Source organism: Trichoderma atroviride, chromosome 6 (genome assembly GCF_020647795.1).
Source record: "Trichoderma atroviride chromosome 6, complete sequence".
Classification (NCBI taxonomy): Eukaryota; Fungi; Ascomycota; class Sordariomycetes; order Hypocreales; family Hypocreaceae; genus Trichoderma; species Trichoderma atroviride.
The window spans coordinates 2,205,134-2,225,097 of record NC_089405.1 but is presented as its reverse complement, the minus strand read 5'-3'; the positions used below and the strand labels follow the sequence as shown (position 1 = coordinate 2,225,097).

The window sequence follows — 19,964 nt, the reverse complement described above, 5'->3', positions numbered from 1 at the left end:
GCCGTCAGATGTGCCTGATCAGTACTTTTTTTTTGACGCAGACGTCGGTGTTAAGCGGAGAGCAAAAGTATGACCAACAAGTGATACTGGCCTTGTGCTATTGGCCGCCGGTTCTATGAATGGGTGTAGCTGAACGGCTCTGGATAGGCGTTCCTCTCACCGCTTGAGCAGTCAATTAGACCATTCATGTGTCGAAACGTTGTTTGCCTGGGCTGAGCCTCATTTCGAGACTCTCGCTCACTGGCTCTCTGGCCAAGACTGTTCACGATGCCTCGAGAGCACAGGTCAGGCGGTCATGATGCCTTGAGACGTCAGACGGAGAGGCTGAGAGGGATCTTTACCTGCAAGAGACAAGACGAACAGCTCCAGCGGAGAGCAACAGCGGAGAACGATTGGCAGGTGTTGGAGAGATGCGTTTGCCAGACTCATGCAAGCTATATGGCTTATGATGTTTTCCCGCTCTATTCGTTGCTGCTTAGGGCTTATGCCCACCCTCAGCATCCTGATCGGGCAAGTAGGGCTCTTTGCTGGCGAAAGGACCTGAGGCTAACTGTTCTCTTTTAGAGTCTTGACATGAAGCCTCAGTATCTGCGTCACTGCCGCTTCATACATGCATCGGCCGATCTAAACTCCGCAGAGATTGGGCTTTACAGGCTTAGGGAGCCTTGCCATCCGATATTGGAACCCAAACCGCTGCCCTAGGACCAAGCATCCAGCCATCTGTCGCCGTCGATTAGTAACAGGAAGACCCGTCCAGAGTGATGGTTGTCTGTTGCGTCTCATAAAAAGGTTGTAATGTATGTCGACAGAACCAAGGTAGCTACATTCAAGTTGTTAGTGACATCTGCACTGATAACGCATACTCAGATTGATGAGACGAGGAGAAGGGCCATTCCTAGCTGCGTCAAACCATCATGCTAGGGCCATTCTTATTACAACAAACATACTACTAGCCACGTAGTGCTGGTTGCTTGTTCAGAAGCGGCTTACCTGCGTCAAGGACATGTAAGGCGTCTCCCATGTTGACCGACTCCTGGTGTCTAAGCCTCATCTTCTTGGCCGAGCCGCCACGAAGCTCATCAGAAGGCAACGCAATGTAGGCCATGTTCGATAGGTGATCAAAATATGGAGTAGCAAGTCTGAGAAGAACGTGCTACCAGAATGGAAGAAATAGCTTACGCAGCGGGTGGTCTCTTCATCTCCAGCATGGCAAGTCATAATGCGGCTCTGCGTGCAGAACAGATACCTACATATGCACCTTGGTACTCTATCCTCGTCCTTGTACGACACTAGGACGGTTGCCTTACAGGGGAATTGGCGGCTAATACATGCAGGATCGCCTCCTTGAACGCCACAACTGAAATGTCTGTACTTCGAGTGACCAGCCAGCGAGGCAAGGATTCTATTCGTTGACCCCAACAGAGACGGTACCTGGAAAACTACTGCATCATCCCTTGTCCTTGTCCGCGATCCTAGAAGCCGTGCCTATACGATCCCAGGAGAAACGGAGCAATACACACCTGTTCGCGCTCAAACCCGCGTTGACTTACGGTCTTGGTAGCCATTCTTGACGAAATTACGTATTGTGCCAAGTTATGTAAATATTCTCTCGTATTTTTGAAGCAATTCTAAAACAGTTTCGATAATCTAGGCCATCACGTTTGTATCCCGTTGTAGATTTTACCCATGCCCATTCTCCTCCTCCAGCCGACCCGACCCCCCCTGACTCCGATGCCGCGTCCACGATAAGAGAAAAAATCCTGTCACTTTCCCAAAATTAAGCGGTCCCTTTTTGGAATAAGACGTTTCCTAGCAAGCCGGCATACGCCAAGTCAACTGCCAATGCCGTGTTGACATCCAGCGTCAATGTCGTGACGACGCAGCTCAGCGATATAGACACCGCGTAAAGGACAGCGACTCCGGCTGGCGAAGTCACCACTCCCAGTCCAGGAATGACTACGGGCACATATACAAAGAGGATAATGACCGACAGCATCAGCAGCATCTTGATGACAAGAATAACCTCGTCGGCAAAGTGAATATAGTCTGCATCTTGGCCGCTGGTGGTTTTTCTCTGGAACATTGCCTAAAAAATAAAAGAGTTAGCCCAGCGATTCAAAAAAAAGTGAAGTGAACAAAATGGACCTACCAATGATCGATACACCCACGAGAATTCTAGGAATCTTCGCGCTGCAGCATGAGGCACATCGTGCTGCCCGTAAAATATGTAGCACGATGGGTCCTCTTCAATGTACTCTGCATCCGCTCCAAGCTTGGTTTTCTGCTCGTATATAAATTTTTCGCATATCGCCTTGCTGCCCCTTGAGAGGTGGTTGACCCAACTCTGCTTCAGAATGGAATCGTCTATTTCCAGTCCAATGAGTCTTTGTTCTGTGCGAAGAATCTTTTCATTGTGTTTGCTTGGGACTTACAATAAGCATGGCACTGTTGCTCTAGACGTATCGCTAGTTCTTCTTCCAAGCTGCTATTATCCGATTTGATAGCAAAGACAATGTCTTTCCAAGCACGCTTGATTCGTGAATGTTGTTTACGTGTGACGTAGCAGTAGATGTCGTCTATCTCTGGTGCAACTTGGTAGGCTGAATCTGATCCTTGGAGCTCAGCTATCGCAAGGCTGCCGCCAGGCTCTGTTGTATGTTGGTTAGACACAAGCATCTACTAGAGATGAACAATAAACGGATAGAGGTCTGGTCGTACCACGCGTCGGCTTGGATCTTGCGGCAGATGCAGATTCAATATCGCTGCCGCGACCTTTGTGATCGTTAGCATTAGGGGATATCGTTGGCATTCATTCTGATGTTGTTCGTACCTTCGTCGCCACGACACTGCTGTTGTTGGTGATGGCAACGACCGAGCTCCGGATGGCGGGCTTGCTCGATATCTGGGGCTTCATTCATTGTAGTAGAACGACTATCATCTGAAGAGCTTAACAGCGTCTTCAGCAAAGATTTGAAGTCTTTATAATGAACGGGCAAGGTAGACATGTTTGCGTCGTAAATGTAGTCTTGCTCTCTTGTTTCGTCTTTCCAGAGGGTTTCCAAGGTCAAGCGATGAACTTATACGTCAACAATTGAAATGAACTACATCTCACGTAGAAGCCTCATGCTATCAAGTCCTTTTTATATGATTTTATGCCTTACCGCTTCTCAGTCGCATGTGTTAGCTGTCGGCGCAAACAAGCGGATAACACACCTTCTCTCGCAACTCACCGAAAGTTCTCTTCCGATGCGAATGAAAAGGCATTACATTGACTTGCCCATCTCTATCTGCACACCCTCCATCAAAAAGCAGTACAGCCACGTCAATCGCAGGACTCTTCATTGCGGCCCGGCTAGTGCCAGCGTTACATGCACCCTCCAACGGCCTCATCGAGAGATCCAAGCCACCAGATTGCATCGAAAAAGGATCGGGCTGTGTCAATCACGGCATTGTGCGCAAATTGCCTTGCAGGTACGTACATACGTACACTCTGTGTCGCTCAGCCGCCTCTATAAGACGAACATACATGCGCGTCTACGGCAGCCAATGGCCTTGGTTGGCTACCCTACATCTTGGTGAGCGAATAGGCGTCGTGCTCATGGATTGTCAGTAGCCGCAGTCGACGACAATCAATCGTTGTATATAAACTTATTGCCAACACCGCATCTGCATTCACATTCCTAGCAGTTAATTCCTTTGACTTCCTATGCCACGCCGAGGTGGTAAGAACGGGGACCAGTGCAGTTTTCACAACCACTTTAGCGCAGCCATCGCAGCTTCGTATCGAGATAAAAAGATACGTTGCAACGGATCAATGAAAGAGATTTTTTTTTTTCAAGAAGACATAATGAATAGAAAAGGGTTTATATGATTGTAATGTATCAAGAGACAGTTACTAGGCAGATGATTCATGCCGGGCCAGCTTGAATGTGCATGCTACGTATTGAACTAGATAGAGGTGATGATGGCTTCACAGGACACTATGAAGAATACTCGCGCATGGATCAGTATTAATATCATGATGAGTAGATTCAATTGTTTTGTGTGAATAGGTGTTGTATTATCTACAAGAAAGGTAATTCACAAACTACCTATGGCTGGTCTGGTAGTAAGTCTCCCTAGGCGGAGATCATATGACGGTGATATGGCCCGCGTTTTCCGGCACCACGTCCATGGCCTCGTTTGCCGACGCTCTCTTTCGTTCCATCGACTCGAATATGTTTGTTGGTGTTGATTGGGCGTTGACTGTTGTTCAGTTTGCTCGTGGAGCTCGGTATGTGTGTAAGCTCATGACCGAAAACAGCAACTCGAATTCAGAAGAGTGCTCAAATGTAGTAGCTCGATGATTAAGACTTTAGAAAACCACGTGAAAACTCAATTCCACATTTAGAAATCCATTGTCGCGTATATTATTTTGTTGTTTTCGGTACGATTACCACAGCGTCTTTGTCTTTCTTCTCATCAACGGGCTTCGCATCGGTAGGCTGCGGTGGATGGACGATTATGATAGCTAAAAGGAAATTGTAAGAGCTGTAATATACACTATTATTGATGAAATCCAAACTTACAAGGCATTTTTGACGGTTTAGCGGTGACTTCGATATGGCCAAGGCGTTGTTGGAAGACAATGTTGCTGGATGTAAGACTGGCGACTCAAATCAAGTTGAGGATAAAGGTCAAAATCGGTTTCAAAGAGACGGCAAATGCTGCCGTTATATAATACTAAGTTCCGCAATCCCTGTCTGTATCTTTCTTCCCCCCCTGTCACTGGGAGAGTTATCTCTAGATGGATCCCTCACCACAGCAAGGACAACTCCACTCAATGTGACATCGTCGGTGATACAAAAGACTCAACAAAAACGAGATAGTCGAAAAGGAAATTGCATATTCGCTACTTTAATGCAGGAACAGATATTCCGGGAAGCAAAATCCATCATGAGTCACCTACGATGGGTGGGCGATGGAGCTGCTGCCGCAAGATACGCCTTTGGGACGAAGTCTCCAGTCTGTGCTACAGTACTCTCCCCTTTTTTCTACCAGGTGACGCGTTATCCGAGCAAGGGCCCATGTCAACGTGTGGGTATAGCATCAACTCTTTTTACCCCAACGCTTATGTTAGTTTGTTGCCAATTCACGGCGCGCATCCGACAGGCCTTGTACTCATAGCGATCTACTACGCCTGCTGGCCCACCACAGTAAATATACCAATGCCGTTGAAAGAGCGTGTTTATCCAGCAGCCGGAACTGACTTGGGCTACTTCGGCACTAGACTGATGAAATGATACAACATGAAAGAACTTGATAAGATACGTTATCTAGTTACTTGTAAGATAACTATTATACCATGAGCAGAGGCGTGGCATGAAAAGGAAGACACGGTACCCCGAGCCAATGCTTAATCCTTGAACTCCAAAGCTCCAGAAAAATGACAAAAAAGACTTATTGAACGCCACGTTTCATGTTCCGTCCATCCCATCCAATGATTCTTGCTTGGCACGTCAAAGTCCATGTATAGGATTCGGCAAAGTGCATTTAAGCAATTTGGCCCCGCTTTGCCACATGTCCTCCCTGTCACTTCCCCATGGCTGCCTGGATAAAGTGACCTTCGGATCACTGTTGCCGATATTTGTTCGTAATATGTGGTCTAGGATTCATTGGCCGCGGCATGGAACACGCGTGGAGAAACTGGGGTCTCGAATCTGATCTCACTTCGTCGGTCCGAATCTGCCTCTATCTCTGAGATTATCCAGCGATAGTCCAAGCGACATTTATGCCTGCAAGCTACACGACGTTGTAGATTGAAGCTGCAAGAGCACTGAGCTGCATGCTTCTATGTCTTAGATTCTTCAGCAGCCCACTCCTCCTCTGAAAAGTGGTACCATTGGGAAAAACCAGTGAAAACTGCCCAAACTTCTGTATTAAGAAGAAGGTGAATAAACTCGGTCCACAAATAGTTCATAGTCGATGTCCAAGAAAGGCCACTCAGTAGGTTCGTCTGGTATATGTCCTCGCATGGCAGCCCGTTTCGCAAACAGTACGCCCGCGCCACGAGGCGCAGGGCTGTTGCATCATACGGTGTCATGAGTAGCCGCGTTATCGAGTTAGAAAGCATGTGCGACGCCAGAAGTGCCGGGATCTGTGTGAGCAGCGTGTCTAGGTATACAGGTTGAGAACTAATAGAGCCTCTCGAGTCGGTATTAGCAACACTAGGCCGTAACTCGGCGCTCCATAAGCCCTGAGGTGCATCGGTGGATTCGGTTGCTTCCACGTCAAAGCTTATAAGAGTGGCCCTTATTCCATCATTGTCCTCTTCATCGCTCCCATAATCATCACCTCTGGCCGAGAATATGCTTGGCCTACGCACTGCATCCGCACCGCCCGTGTCGGCTGGCAATTGGCTTTCCACAGGCGCAACAGGCGTCCCCCCTTCATTAGAATGGATCTCGCTGGGAGCCTCGTTTACAAAAGACTGTGACATCGATGGCGGGGATTGAGGAATTGGTTTGCCATGAAAGACGGTGCTTGGTAGGCGCTTGAAAGTCTCAGCCCATATATGTGGCTTCCAGTCGCGAACCATTCTTTGAGTCATGATAAAGACGAGGAACGGGGTATTACATATAAGGAGGCCTCCCAGCCATTTCAAAATCGAAGAGACTCCAAAGCCTTCGAGAGGAGGTGGAGCAACAATTGGCGACGCTTCTGTAAAGGGGATGAAAAAGGACGGGCTGGGCAGCCATTGGTGGCTCGGTATAAGGCCAAGCCTCTGCAATGAAATATGTAGCTCTAGGTGAACGCGAATGTATGACCAGACCTCGTGAATACTAAGATGGTCGGTTAGCAACTTTGCGAGGCATTAGGTTGCAAAGAGAACAACGGGACTTACAAACGCCTAGCAGTGAGCTTTTCTTGTTCGCCAAGCCACAGCCGGGCGACCGAGAACTCAATGTAGTTTGACAGGAGGTTTGCAGGAGCGCCAGGGAAGATGTCTCTAGAAAATGAGAAATCACGCCGTGCCTGCTGATAGAGCTCCCAAAAGGGGATCTTGGAGTATCGTTTATAGATCTATAAATGTCAGATTAGCATGCATAGACACAAGGGATAGCCTAGTCCATCCGTCGTTTAGAGGGGCTCCTCACCAGAATCCGGTCTCTAAGACCGTTGATGCCAAAAACTCCAACCGCTTCCACGCAGCGTTTGGCCGACGATGCCAATCTAAGGCCGATAGCTTCTTCATACGCACCGTGTCGTCTCTGCGAGTCTACTTCAGGGCCTGGGTTTTCAGGCTCTGCGATGCCGATGATGAACATCACCTGATTGTGCGATCTGATGATGTCTCTGTTGATTCTCATGGTATCAGGATTGATTGGACGCCCGCCATGGTCGTATTGCTGGTTTGGAGCCCGCGAGTCATCCTCACCCTCACCCGGAACCACATCATCATATGGCGAACGGCCCTAACAATGTCAGTAACGATACACTGAGATCAACATGCTCGTCTCATACCAAGGCCTGAGCCATAAGCGGGCCTTGCATCCCCATAGCGAATAGCTTCAGAAGCAAAGGAGCTTCTCAACATTGCAGTTCACGCAGGCATGCTCTGTAGATGTCAAGTTTAAGATGGATCGCAAGACTGAGCCGCGCTTAACCCTCCATCCGTCATCATCTCCAGCGGCAGCGAGAGCTACCCATGTCCGGCAAGTGGAGTCGCTGGGTGTTGGCCGGGTAAACAGTGAGAGCCAATCATGGCTTAGCAGCTTCTGCTTGCACTAGCGGGACAAGCTGCACTTCTTATCGTCCTCCTTATCGGCATGCCGTCAAAAAATTTATGGACTGACGCATGTCTTCTTCTAGATCTCTGAACACGACAAGCCAACGAAGCGACCATGGCAACAAAACAGCCATTGAAGACGACGTTCGACGTCGAGCGTGTCATCCGGCCAATTTATACCGGAGGCTCCGTTGCGGTTGACAACAAAGCGCAAATTCTAGCAACAACTTTGGGCGAAGATGCCATCCTGACGAATCCCTCCAATGGCAAGCACCTGGCTCAGATTGAGGGCGTGAGTGATGCCCCGCGAGTCTGCGAAATTGAATGAAAAAGCTAATTGGATCAAAGGATGGAGAAGCTATTTCGACGTTGACACGTTCGTACATTTTATACATCATTAGCGGAGAGCTACATTAACACTCGTCTAGTAACGCCGTCCGGTTCCCATCTCATCATTTGCTCGCGATCACTGTCTATGAGAATCTTCACGCTCAAATGGTCCTCGGAAGGCGATTCGATCGAAGCATCACTAGTGCGCACACTGAAACCTCACACAACTCCGGTCATCGTTATCGCAGTTGATCGCACCGGCACTCTCCTTGCGACGGGCGGAACCGATGGCGCAATAAAGGTTTGGGACATTAGCGGTGGCTATGTTACACATACTTTCCGTGGGCCATCGGTATTAGTCTCAGCGCTGCGCTTTTTTGAGGTTGCAGCACGATCCGCGTCGAGCCGCAATTCCAAAGGAGTCAAGAATCAGTCAAAGGCAGCAGATGAAGAGGACGAGGAAGAGACAGACAACGCCACAACTACAAACTTCCGACTGGCTTCGGGTAGCCAAGACGGAAAGGTGCGAATCTGGGATTTGAACAAGAGGAGCTGCATCGCAAACCTGGATTCTCATGTATCTGATGTACAAGCGATTGACTACTCGCCAACACAGCATGCCATTGTTACGGCTAGTAGAGACAAGACTCTCATTTGGTGGGATGCAAAGTCCTGGAAGATTCGAAAAGTCGTTCCTTGTCTCGAGCTTGTGGAAGCCGCAGGTTTCTTGGATGACGGAAACCTTACGTACTCTGCTGGAGCAAATGGATGTCTCCGCATCTGGGATACCGACAAGGGAGCAGAGCTGACCCCGAAGCAATCTTCAAAGAGCGAAGAAGAAGGAATTTTCGCCGGAATTTATCGGCCAGAGCTTCCATTTATTCTTCTCGTCCAAGTCGATCATACATTGGCTCTATATGAGTTGGCATCAAAAGCTTCAACAGCCACCTTTGCTACACCTGAGCCCTTTCGTCGGATATCTGGCACTCACGACGAAATCATCGACATGGCCTATCTCCTGCCCGATCACTCCATACTTGCTCTAGCAACAAACTCAGAAGATGTACGATTGGTATCTGTAGCCGACTCCAAACAAGATGCGTCAGAGATGACATGGACCAAATCAGAGACCCCTTACTTTGGTCAAGATGTGGCCCTTCTACGAGGACACGATGATATTGTCATTGCTCTGGATGTCGACTGGTCCGGACACTGGGTTGCCACAGGAGCCAAAGACAACACCGCGAAGCTATGGAGAATCGACCCTGCCAATGACTCTCATATCTGCTGGGCCACGTTTTCAGGCCATGCAGAGTCGCTTGGCGCTGTGGCTCTGCCGCGCACTCTTCCCGCTGAAGGCTCGGCGGCGCGAACTGACCCTCTCAACCACCCTCCGCCTTTCCTGATCACCGGATCACAAGACCAGACAATTAAGAAGTGGGAAATCCCCCCGAACTCCCCAGCAACGGGATCAAAAAACGAATGCGAGATCTGCTTTCACAAGAAAAGCCCATGACAAGGACATCAATGCAATTACCGTGCATCATGCGGGTCAGCTCTTTGCATCTGCTTCACAAGACAAAACAGTCAAGGTGTGGTCAGTGGAAGAGGGAGAAGTCCAAGGTATTCTTCGCGGCCACAAGCGAGGAGTCTGGACTGTCCAATTCTCTCCAGCTCAGATGCCCGCTTTGCAAGGCGAGGATGGCCCAATCACAGGCAAGGGTGTCGTCTTGACTGGTAGCGGTGACAAGAGCATCAAGCTCTGGAATCTTGCAGATTATACTTGCATCCGTACCTTTGAGGGCCATTCTAACAGCGTTCTCAAAGTGGCTTGGCTCAACATGACATCGCGTCCAGAACAATCAAAAGGATTGGTTCAGTTCGCAAGTGCGGGTGGCGATGGGCTCGTTAAAATCTGGAATGCAAACTCTGGAGAAGCTGAGTGTACTTTGGATAACCACGAAGACCGAGTTTGGGCCTTGGCTGTACACCCAGACACCAATGCTGTAGTCTCTGGCAGTGGTGATTCTACTGTTACATTCTGGAAAGACACAACTTCCCAAACCCAAGCGGCAGCATCTCAAGCCGCGCTGAAGCTCATCGAGCAAGAACAAGAGCTCGAGAACCATATGCACGCTGGGTCGTACAGAGAAGCCATCACTCTGGCTCTGCAGCTGAATCATCCTGGTCGTTTACTCAGCCTTTTCACCTCTGTTGTAACAACCAGCAAGCCCGAGCAGGGCAGTCTGTGCGGCATCAAGGCCGTCGACCAAGTGTTAGCAACTCTTTCCGATGATCAGATATACCTGCTGCTGTTGAGGTTGCGGGACTGGAACACGAACGCTCGGTCAGCCCCCGTAGCACAGCGTATACTAAGGACGCTGATCAAGAGCTACCCAGCTTCAAAGTTTTCAAACTTGCAAGTCAAGGGCTCAAGAGGAGAGAAGAGCTTGAAAGATGTCCTGCATGGTCTCCGGGTGTATACGGAAAGACACTATAAGCGCATGGAGGAGTTGGTGGATGAGAGCTATCTGGTAGAGTACACTCTGCAAGAAATGGACAGCCTCGCTCCCACGCTCCAGGGCGATGTATCCTTGAATGCGGACACCATCATGATTAGCTAAAGCTTTTACATGAACGAAACGTTATACCTTAGAAGGCCCTGCTACTAATACAGGGACTGTATAAATGGCTAGCTGAGGGGATGTGGAGAAATATTTGTGAAATCATTATATATAGCGCAAAGGTTAGATAAAAGGCGGTAATACACACAATGTATATACACTATGGTTGGATGTAATGATGGTTGAATCCATTCAGATACTGTCACGCGCGAAGCCCAGCAGAACAGAAACATCAATGGATAGTACGCATGGGTGTATAGATTTAAAAATATTAATTTGTTTTTATTTTTACTTTTCTTATTTCATAAGAAATTCTTTGGGAAATTTTCGATTTATAAAACTTGTTTAGTTATTCGCAAGGAAAAGAAAGGCCTTCGGGACATCTCACATGCAAGACCATCCACAGGCTGCTACCAAGTCCTGCTGCTACCCCGGCGCTATAAGACCCACTACACTTTCCACTGCAGCCTTGTCAAGCACTTGCGCCAAACTCTACTCCATCTACCTACCCAACTTCAAGGCGCCATTGCTCTCCCCTCCGTCTCGCAGCCGCTCGCAATTCTCACTCGCTCGTGCGCCATGTCGAAACGACAAGCTTCAGAAGCTCTCGACGAGCTCCTGGACATCGCATCTCCCTCGTCCAAGCGCTCTCGAATGGGCGACTTCGACTCACCCCTCGCGAACAGCCACGACGAAGCGCAGAGCCTCGAGCAGGATGGAGAACGAAGGAATGGAGACGCAGAGGACGCAAACAGCGACGAATTCGATGATGAAGAGGACGATGCGTCGCCCATGGTGGCTCCTCAGCGCCAAAAGGGACCGGCAGACGGCTACGACGACCTCTATCTCGACACCATCGACCGCAACGTGCTCGACTTTGACTTTGAGAAGCTGTGCTCCGTGTCCCTCTCCAACATCAACGTCTACGCATGTCTCGTGTGCGGCAAATACTTCCAGGGCCGCGGCGTAAAGTCACACGCCTACTTCCACTCCCTGGACGAGGACCACCACGTCTTCATCAACCTCGAGACGCAAAAGGTCTACGTCCTGCCCGACGGCTACGAGGTCAAGAGCAAGTCGCTCGACGACATCAAGTACGTCTCCGACCCGCGGTACACCAAGAACGAGGTCATCCAGCTGGACCGCCGCGCCAACCACGTCAGCTGGACACTCGACGGCAAGCAGTATACGCCGGGCTTTGTCGGCATCAACAACATCAAGGAGAACGACTACCTCAACGTGGTGGTGCAGGCGCTGTCACATGTCTCTCCCTTACGGAACTACCTGCTGCTGGAGGACTTTTCTAAGAAGTCAGAAATCGTAAAGAGGTGCAGCATTCTCTTCCGCAAGATCTGGAACCCGCGCGCCTTCAAATCACACGTCTCCCCCCACGAACTGCTTCAGGAGATCGCCCTCCTCTCCAACAAACGCTTCACGCTCACGAACCAGTCAGACCCCGTCGAGTTTCTCTCCTGGTTCCTCAACAACCTCCATCTCGGCCTCGGTGGCAGCAAGACAAAGCCTGGAAGCTCCATGATCCAGCGCACATTCCAGGGCAAGCTCAAGGTCGAATCGCAGGCCATTACCGCTCGAGCAGACGCAGGAGACCGTCTGCGCTTCGAGGAGGCTGGCGAAGTCAAAGTCGACATTGTGCGCTTCCTATTCCTAACGCTCGACTTGCCATCAGCACCGCTGTTCCAGGACGAGCTGGAGAAGAACATCATCCCACAGGTCCCTCTCAGCACCATCCTAAGCAAATACGACGGCAAGCGAGCGCAGGAGCATCACGCACAGCGAAAGCGCTACCGCCTACTGCATCCTCTCCCGCCGTATCTAATGTTCCACGTCAAGCGCTTCTCCCAGAACAAGTTCGTCGCAGAGCGCAACCCCACAATCGTCACCTTTGACGCGAGGAATCTCGACATTTCGCCGTATGTGGAGCCCAATCCCAATGAGTGGCCCGTGGGCGAGCCGATATGGTACGATCTCGTAGCCAACGTCGTCCACGAGTCAGTCCGCAAGAAGGAAGACGTCGCAGACAGCGGCGAGGAGAAAAAGACGTGGAAGGCCCAGATCAAGGACAAGGCCACCGGCGAGTGGGTCGTCTGCCAGGACTTGTTTGTTGACAAGGTACAGAGCGAGCTGCTATATCTCGGAGAGACATATCTACAGATCTGGGAGCGGAGAAAAGTGCCCGCCAAGGGGAAAGGAAAAGCGTAAAGGAGTTTGAAGCATTTAGTACAAAATTTAGATATACCACATAATACCGGCGTCATGTCATAAAATTGTTTCAAGGCAAAGAAAGGGGGCCCAGCAGAAAACGAATAGACTTGGATACTTGCAGAGAAAACGAGCCTGCACAAGAGCATCTTTATTTTCATCCTTTCTTGTCCTTTTTTATTTGTTGTTTCTTTCTCTTTGAGCACAGAGAGCGCCGTTTGAGAATCGTCGGCATGGCCAGTTTCCTTAATCAATCGAGGTCATTTAAACCATACTATAGTACATTATCCACATGCAAGAAGAAAAAAACAAAACCCAGCCCTTTCCGCCCACCATTTTCCAGGTAGAGCAAGAATTTCAGTTATTCTCCCAAGTGTACATCCCAGAATTTTCCATCCGCGAAATAATTCACACGAGAAAACTACCGCACTCCAAAAAACAAAAAAGAGAAAGTGAATAAAAGTGAAGCCAGTAAGAAAACAGGACGTACGGGGAAAAACCAGGAAGTGATGATAAACACGTTACGGAATTGCAACATTACCCAAGCGCTCTGCCCGGTAGTGTACAAATAACAAGAGGAAACCTTTCATAGCCGATAAAAAAGGCGACGAAACAACCGGGCTTAATAAGACAAGGATGATAAGGGTGCGCGGGCCCTTGATGACGGATGGTGTTCTTCTTTATTCGAAGCTCTGCTTAGATGAATTATTTGTGTGCCGCTTGTCGCCCTGGTGTTGACTAGCCTTCTCACGGCGTTGCTCGTCGATGGCAGTCCGTTGCTGGATGCTAGAGTCGTGCGACTTGAATTCGAGACGCGTGTTCGCCGGGAAGTTGAGAACCTGCTTCATGGTTTCGCTACAGCGACAGTGACTCGTTAGTCTATCGATCCATGTATAACAAATGTGTATGACAAGGGCTTAGATATAGCCTCAAAACGTACCGAATCTTGAGCACGCGACCGCCGTCGGTTCTGGTCCAAATGCTCAAAATATCCTCACCATTACGCATACTCAGTACGGCACCACACACGTCCTCTCCAGCATCGCCGAACTGGTCGCCGACAAGAGAAAGCAACAGATCCTCCCAGTAGCGATCAGCCACACCCTTCTTCAAGCGAACAACCCACTTGCCTCCCTTCCGGTTCACCTCGTCCTCCCATATCGGCCTGATATCCTTTTTGAAAAGGTGGTAATCGGACACGACAGGCAGGTTTGATGGCCGCTTGAGGTGCGAGTAGATTTGCCAGAATTCCTCCGCCGACCGCACGGTGGCGATGCCGTGCAGTGTGTTCTCATATTCGATGAAACCGTGCGCCTTCGAGATCGGGGGTCTGTACCAGAAAGACCATGCATCTTTCAGCATGTGAATCTGTGTGGCCCCGGCCGGGGGTTCCGACGCCTTGGTCTCGGAGATGGGCGCCATGTTAGGCGGCCTAGCTACGGGCTTTGCGGCATCCTTGGAGGCGACTTGCTTCGCGACGGCTGAGCCCATGGCACTATCAAAAGGGTTCCCGCCGGACTTTGGTGTTTTGGCTGAGCCAAACGAGCCAAACGAAGCAAAAGCCCCTGAGCCCAGGCCAAAGGCGCTGGAAGCTCCCCCCGTTGGAGATACCAGCCCACTCCCCGGAGTAGTGTTGAAGGATTTGCCATGCGACGATTTCACCGTGGCGCTGCGGGAACCGGATTCACCTCCCCCCAAGCCATTGGCGCCATTGGACGACGTGGTCAAGGAGAGCTTTGACGAGCTGGACACGGGCATGTTAGTCAGAAACAGCTGCGCCGTGGAGGCGACGTATAGCAGGGTCATCGTACTTGGTTCGACGAGTCCATAGATTCTCCATTAAGCCTTGTTGGTGGTGTCGACTTTGATGTTGTTGCTCGTGATGCGGGGAGGTGGGAGGGACGCCTCGCTCGGGGAAAGATTTTCGAGGGTCAGGCGGAAGTCGAGAAGCGGCGCTGGGTAGGGCGTGGCGAAGGGCGATGGTGCGTTTCTCGGTGCGCTCACGGGCGGTGCTCGGAAGTCTTTGTGAGGACGTGGAAAATCGTAGCTTTTTGCGATGCGAAAGGGAGCGAGAGAGGGAGGGGGGCCTTGAAAAAGCTGGCGAGTGCAACGGCGACGGAGGGGTTTCGAAGAGACGGGCGCGAGAGGAGGATGGATGCTGGATGCTAGTAGAAGAGTTGTAAGAGGAGTGATGACGGATACTGCGCGATGTTTTGAAGAAAAAGCTGCTCGAGTTTGGGGAGAATTATGTAGTGATGTTGTGGATCTTTGGGGTTCTTGAGGTGGAAGAATTCTGCGTGACATCGACATTTGCTGAAATTTACGAGTGCTAGCAGGTACATTGCCGGCCGTACCCAGCCAGCAGTTACGGGTTGCGGTTAGCGGCTGGACAGAAGCCCTCCCTTTGCTTTTTTGGGGGGCTCCTATTGGGGGGAATCCAGCTTCAGGTCCTTGGAGCCGGAACCGACAGCGCCTGTAACGGTAGGAGCAGTTCAATGGATGCTCTTTGCAACGTTTGGCAGGATTGCTTTGGGCACTTGCAGATTGGATATCAACACAAAGGCCAGCATGCACTGCGGCTGCGAGTTGCAGTGGGCGGCATTAGTCTTGTTACGATGCATGAATGTCTTTTTTCTTTGATCCTTTTCAGCGCCTGATGCTGGGATGCAGGAGCAAGCCGAGGATAGTGCTACATGCTTGATGCACGCGGAGCACGCTAAGCTCGCTACAATGGAAAAAAGGAAATGTTCGATGGCGTTGTATGACAGAGCGCGTCATATGCTATCATCTGGTGCATACGGAGAACATGACTGCATATTGGCCCGATTTGGAGCTACATGTACCCATTGGGCAAAATACTACCCAAGGCAGGTCTCATCGAACCATTTAGATGCTTCTTACACTGAGTTATTATTCAAAATAGAGCACATTAGCAGGAGTAACGACGCTGCCGATCCTGCCAATTGCATTCAATGGCTTGGCCAATGTCTCATCCTCTCCATTCTTGCTGATGGATGCGACAGAATTGGCCGTTGGCAGATCACCAGCTTGCTGACTGCCGATTGGATCATCCTGCAGCCCGGCCTGGAAGCACCAAAGAGAAATATATGGAAATACTTGAAAGAACCTGCGAGTGCTATTGAGGGTATTGTTTATATACCCATTGAGAATACTCTGCAGGGCCGTAGCAAGGTAGAGATGAAAGAAGCATATCAAGTTTCTCGAGCATCGTTTGTCAGCACAGACTCTACAGCAACCGCTTTCAGTTCGTGGGGGATTGCCATGTACCTTAGTAGGCTAGGATCATACTACTAGTAGTACGTGTAGGAGAAGGGAATTTCAAAGCCATGCATTAGGTGAGTACCTGATCTTAAGTAACTATGACTCCTATATGTGCTGAGCTCGATAGGTGTGGGGGTTTCTGTTGGAAACCAAATGTTACACGAGACTTGGAGTGCCGCACCAATATCAGGCCGAACCTTTTCATCCAATGCAACAGTATGATTCTAGAAGGCGTAGAGAACTTTACTGATTTGCCCCCACCTCTCAAGGTACCGGGCTGTACCTTTCTTATCGCCCCTCTGAGAAACCGATAAGAACCGATAAGCCCAAAAATTTCTGCGGCGCAACCAAAGCTTCCTGCAGCGATCTTTGCGACATTGTCCATTGAGCAATAATTTTCATAATGGCTCCCTCCAAGACACGGACAATCAAGAACAAGCACGCCGGGCCAAAGAGCGGCTCTGGTGCAGCTGACAAGGGCGGCGCAAAGCGATCGGCCACCGATGGCGTCTCCAAGTCCAGATCCAAGAAGCCCAAGGGCCCCGTCGTGTCGCAGCAAGTGAAGGAGAAGAACCGCGCCTTGCTGATGAAGAGGCCGAAGAAGAAGACCTACACGGCCGAAGAGCTGGGGATTCCGACCCTGAATATGATTACGCCCATTGGCGTGGAAAAGCCCAAGGGCAAGAAGAAGGGCAAGGTGTTTGTGGACGACAAGGTGCGTTTTGCCACAGGATGCAAACTGTGTCTCCTACAACAATTCTCGAATGCTAACATGTATGGATGAACTAGGAGGGCATGACGACAATTCTGTCTCTCGTCCAAGCCGAGAAGGAAGGCCACATTGAATCGAAATTGATCAAGGCTCGACAGATGGAGGAGATCCGCGAGGCTAGGAAGGTAGAGGCCGACAAGAAGGCGGCAGAAAGGAAGGCCATGTTGGAGGATACCAAAGACTCCCTGAGGAAGAAGAGAAAGAGAAAGATGGACAGCAGAGAGGACAACAACACGAAGAGCATATCATTGACGGGCACAAAGGCGAACAAGGCGTCGAAGAAGAGGGTCGCGTTTGCCTAAGAGGGCGGGGATGAGGAGAGAGCTATTGACATGTACATTTGCATCGACTTGTATTTTCTTTCTTCTGGCGCATGGAGTTGGGGCATACCATAAAGAGCGATACTATGGGAGAATATTGCTTGATAAAAGCATATACAGTCTACCTAATCAACAATGCCATACAAACAAAACCACTATGATGAGAAGGCGGTTCATCGTGTCTGATAAAAAAAAGCTCAAGCATCACAATCGCTAAAGGTCTTGTATGAAGTAGTGCAATCATCATATTCTATCCCGGCTACTCTATATAATTAACGACCCATCTCATTTGAGAGTCGGGTCTCTATGCCTCGTTATAATGTCTATGAAAATAAAAATAAAAAGGAAATTGACCTAACTCCGCACGATATTCATTTTACGCCTCATTGGATTATAGTCGGAGCCCGCAAATGCTTTGTTTTTAGGGGGATACTCCATGGGCATTAAATCGTCAAGGTCAGCTTTGAACGCCAAATGGTTGAAGAAATTGCACACCTGCGCATTCATGTCAGCGGTTTTGAGCATCCTATTAATCCTGGAAAGTAAACAAAACATACCGGGCGAGTGAGCCAGCGAGTTCCACCTGTTTCGAACCAGCATAAGTGGCCACCGAGGGATGTTGTGGTTAGAATTGTGTTGGGGTTCTGGCGGAATTCTTCGAATGGGATTGCTTCTTTGACCGCAATCTAAAGACACCGATTTGTTAAACAAGCGCTGTATTTCACAAGAGAAATACGTACGGGATCATCAATGGCGGAAATGGCCAAGAAAGGTATCTTGATTGAGAGGATGGCATCAGACGATGAAGCATCTCGATAATAAGCAGATTCAGTCGGGTATCCCCACGTTGGGCATCTCAATAAATGTCAGCATACGTGGAACGACACAGATATACGTGTATAAAACTTACTGGATTTCCCGGTCAAACTCATTCAAGTAGGTTGTATTGGCAATGGCAGCCAGATCCAAGTTAGAATACTGCTTGAGTTCCTTTTTATGTCTCTCAATCAGAGCTTTCATCGTAGCTGTAATGATTTAGGATCCAGTATCATACATCACACACTAGGAACTGCAGTACTTACTTCCCATGACGCGAAGGTAAACTTCTTTGCCGATCAAAGTGCTTGCCATGGTCTTGCTGGCGACGTCCAGATTGAAGGGATTTGAGCAAGCAATGGCACCTTTAAGCACACAATCCGAGCCCTCCTCGCCACAGTACTGATCCAGAATCGTCAGCCGCAATGCTTCCCGCATCAAAAGAGCAATACGGCAATGCCGTATATAACGTGGCGAGAGATACGTACGTTGGTCAAAATATTGGCACCGAGTGAAAACCCAATGCCAAATAGCGGACGGTTTGGAAACGTCTTCCTAAGCCACCTGACTATCTATATGTTTCATTCAGACTCGTTAGGAATGGCTCAATTTTGGGCATTATGCGCGGAGCTGCTTACCTGGCGCATATCCCATGTTGCGCGTGCGTTGTATAAGATGCCACTGGTGATCTTGCTGCCTGCGCAACCTCGAGAGTTCACCACGCAAATCTCCCACCCCTGTTCGGGAAGAGGGGCAATTGTATGCCTCAAGTAAACTTCATGAGAACCGCCAGAAAGACCGTGCAGCGCTATCAGCATTGGCTTGCTATCATCAGAGCCTATACTCGCAAATTCTTCATCAGAGTAGTAAGCGGTACGGGGCGGCAAGTCTTCACTTCGACCATCATGACACTCAACGACGAAGTCAACGGCAAACGATCCGTGATAAGCGTCATGCTCGGCCTGGAAGATCTTGCGTTTATAGTAAACTGCCGGTCCATGTGGTTTTGTCGCCGTCCACATCGTCTGCACATGGCCATTGAACAACAGCGGGTTCATGTAGCAGGGCGGCGTGCTGGCCTCGCAAATCTTGAGGAGATCCGTCTCGCTGCCATCCCTTTGCTTGATTGTCCTCGGCGTGGGCGCATGAGTGAACTCGATCTTGGCTTTGCCAATCCACTCCATCACGGCGACGAATGCGGTTCGCTAGCGCCAGTTGATTATCACAAGCCAAAGCGAAACTCAGACAAAGCACGAGAACACGATAAATGAGCGACGATGGCGATGGCGATTCAGCACGACTTCAAGGGGCAGCCAACAAAGCCAGCCAAACGCCAGAAAAAGAAACTCTTGATTTACTTGTACTGTCTAAGTTGGAACGCGCACAGGCGAAGGGGGAAAAAAACTGGTCCTCAATTGATAATAGGTAGGTTGCACAGGGAACTGGAAATGTCCGCGACTCCGAACCCCGTAGCAGGTACTTTGTAATGTGGGAAACAAAAGCTGTGGTGGCAAGAATTTGGTGGGCTTGAGAGCACAAGCACGCTGTACAGGATACTAGGCGTTACTTTCAGATGTCTCTTCCTTCACGGAGCATCGTCTCAAAAGCAGCAGAGCCGCGGCTCGCCAAAAACGATGCCTCGGAAGGTGGTGGGCCTATTTCTGATAAGAAGAGAACTGCCGTGTGCTAGAATAATACGATATGCCCAGCAAGGACTAAACTCTGCATAATCAATAAAAGAGCTGTGATTTGGAGTGTAAGATATTACAAGATAGATGCGCTGTATTGCACCTCACATGACTTAGTCCGGCCTTTGCTTCTTCTTTCGGTCC

The 19,964-nt window shown here is 49.6% G+C and overlaps 10 protein-coding genes across 10 annotated transcripts; 5 read left to right on the top strand and 5 right to left on the bottom strand.

The window, feature by feature from the left end:
- Positions 1-267: 267 nt before the first annotated feature.
- On the top strand, positions 268-572 carry TrAtP1_011323 (uncharacterized protein; the record flags this gene model as incomplete). The annotated part of the gene is made up of 2 exons (XM_066115066.1): positions 268-514; positions 565-572. 2 exons carry the CDS (start codon positions 268-270, stop codon positions 570-572), a joined length of 255 nt encoding a protein of 84 aa, XP_065971164.1.
- Positions 573-779: 207 nt separating this feature from the next.
- TrAtP1_011322 (uncharacterized protein) lies at positions 780-1,105 on the bottom strand (the record flags this gene model as incomplete). The annotated part of the gene is made up of 2 exons (XM_066115065.1): positions 780-820; positions 991-1,105. The coding sequence occupies 2 exons, from the start codon at positions 1,103-1,105 to the stop codon at positions 780-782; spliced, it is 156 nt and encodes a 51-aa protein (XP_065971163.1).
- Positions 1,106-1,777: 672 nt separating this feature from the next.
- Positions 1,778-3,005, bottom strand: TrAtP1_011321 (uncharacterized protein; the record flags this gene model as incomplete). Its single annotated transcript, XM_014084507.2, has 5 exons — positions 1,778-2,086; positions 2,150-2,364; positions 2,433-2,648; positions 2,719-2,772; positions 2,831-3,005. 5 exons carry the CDS (start codon positions 3,003-3,005, stop codon positions 1,778-1,780), a joined length of 969 nt encoding a protein of 322 aa, XP_013939982.2.
- A 2,284-nt stretch (positions 3,006-5,289) lies between these two features.
- On the bottom strand, positions 5,290-7,616 carry TrAtP1_011320 (uncharacterized protein). The gene is made up of 4 exons (XM_014084506.2): positions 7,504-7,616; positions 7,137-7,454; positions 6,884-7,062; positions 5,290-6,821 (listed from the first exon to the last, which is right to left on the bottom strand). The coding sequence occupies exons 1-4, from the start codon at positions 7,537-7,539 to the stop codon at positions 5,831-5,833; spliced, it is 1,524 nt and encodes a 507-aa protein (XP_013939981.2). The 5' UTR covers positions 7,540-7,616; the 3' UTR covers positions 5,290-5,830.
- A 267-nt stretch (positions 7,617-7,883) lies between these two features.
- TrAtP1_011319 (uncharacterized protein) lies at positions 7,884-9,614 on the top strand (the record flags this gene model as incomplete). The annotated part of the gene is made up of 3 exons (XM_014083444.2): positions 7,884-8,060; positions 8,117-8,144; positions 8,197-9,614. 3 exons carry the CDS (start codon positions 7,884-7,886, stop codon positions 9,612-9,614), a joined length of 1,623 nt encoding a protein of 540 aa, XP_013938919.2.
- Positions 9,615-9,777: 163 nt separating this feature from the next.
- On the top strand, positions 9,778-10,722 carry TrAtP1_011318 (uncharacterized protein; the record flags this gene model as incomplete). Its single annotated transcript, XM_066115064.1, has 1 exon — positions 9,778-10,722. The coding sequence occupies one exon, from the start codon at positions 9,778-9,780 to the stop codon at positions 10,720-10,722; it is 945 nt and encodes a 314-aa protein (XP_065971162.1).
- Positions 10,723-11,301: 579 nt separating this feature from the next.
- On the top strand, positions 11,302-12,942 carry TrAtP1_011317 (uncharacterized protein; the record flags this gene model as incomplete). Its single annotated transcript, XM_014083493.2, has 1 exon — positions 11,302-12,942. One exon carries the CDS (start codon positions 11,302-11,304, stop codon positions 12,940-12,942), a length of 1,641 nt encoding a protein of 546 aa, XP_013938968.2.
- A 680-nt stretch (positions 12,943-13,622) lies between these two features.
- Positions 13,623-14,782, bottom strand: TrAtP1_011316 (uncharacterized protein; the record flags this gene model as incomplete). The annotated part of the gene is made up of 3 exons (XM_014084505.2): positions 13,623-13,797; positions 13,883-14,686; positions 14,754-14,782. The coding sequence occupies 3 exons, from the start codon at positions 14,780-14,782 to the stop codon at positions 13,623-13,625; spliced, it is 1,008 nt and encodes a 335-aa protein (XP_013939980.1).
- A 1,801-nt stretch (positions 14,783-16,583) lies between these two features.
- TrAtP1_011315 (uncharacterized protein) lies at positions 16,584-17,488 on the top strand. Its single transcript, XM_014084504.3, has 2 exons — positions 16,584-16,939; positions 17,014-17,488. Exons 1-2 carry the CDS (start codon positions 16,628-16,630, stop codon positions 17,296-17,298), a joined length of 597 nt encoding a protein of 198 aa, XP_013939979.1. The 5' UTR covers positions 16,584-16,627; the 3' UTR covers positions 17,299-17,488.
- A 56-nt stretch (positions 17,489-17,544) lies between these two features.
- On the bottom strand, positions 17,545-19,505 carry TrAtP1_011314 (uncharacterized protein). The gene is made up of 7 exons (XM_014084503.2): positions 18,771-19,505; positions 18,621-18,704; positions 18,399-18,534; positions 18,227-18,341; positions 18,057-18,171; positions 17,874-18,002; positions 17,545-17,811 (listed from the first exon to the last, which is right to left on the bottom strand). The coding sequence occupies exons 1-7, from the start codon at positions 19,314-19,316 to the stop codon at positions 17,671-17,673; spliced, it is 1,266 nt and encodes a 421-aa protein (XP_013939978.1). The 5' UTR covers positions 19,317-19,505; the 3' UTR covers positions 17,545-17,670.
- Positions 19,506-19,964: the final 459 nt, after the last annotated feature.

Coding starts and splice junctions, on each gene's coding strand:
- TrAtP1_011315 (XM_014084504.3), top strand. CDS start 16,628: ATGGCTCCCTCCAAGACACGGACAATCAAGAACAAGCACGCCGGGCCA. Junction 16,940..17,013: donor AGGTGTTTGTGGACGACAAG/GTGCGTTTTGCC, acceptor TGGATGAACTAG/GAGGGCATGACGACAATTCT.
- TrAtP1_011314 (XM_014084503.2), bottom strand. CDS start 19,316: ATGGAGTGGATTGGCAAAGCCAAGATCGAGTTCACTCATGCGCCCACG. Junction 18,705..18,770: donor CAACATGGGATATGCGCCAG/GTAAGCAGCTCC, acceptor TGAAACATATAG/ATAGTCAGGTGGCTTAGGAA. Junction 17,812..17,873: donor CTCGCTGGCTCACTCGCCCG/GTATGTTTTGTT, acceptor ATGAATGCGCAG/GTGTGCAATTTCTTCAACCA.
- TrAtP1_011320 (XM_014084506.2), bottom strand. CDS start 7,539: ATGGGGATGCAAGGCCCGCTTATGGCTCAGGCCTTG. Junction 7,455..7,503: donor CGCTTATGGCTCAGGCCTTG/GTATGAGACGAG, acceptor TGACATTGTTAG/GGCCGTTCGCCATATGATGA. Junction 7,063..7,136: donor GTCTTAGAGACCGGATTCTG/GTGAGGAGCCCC, acceptor TGACATTTATAG/ATCTATAAACGATACTCCAA.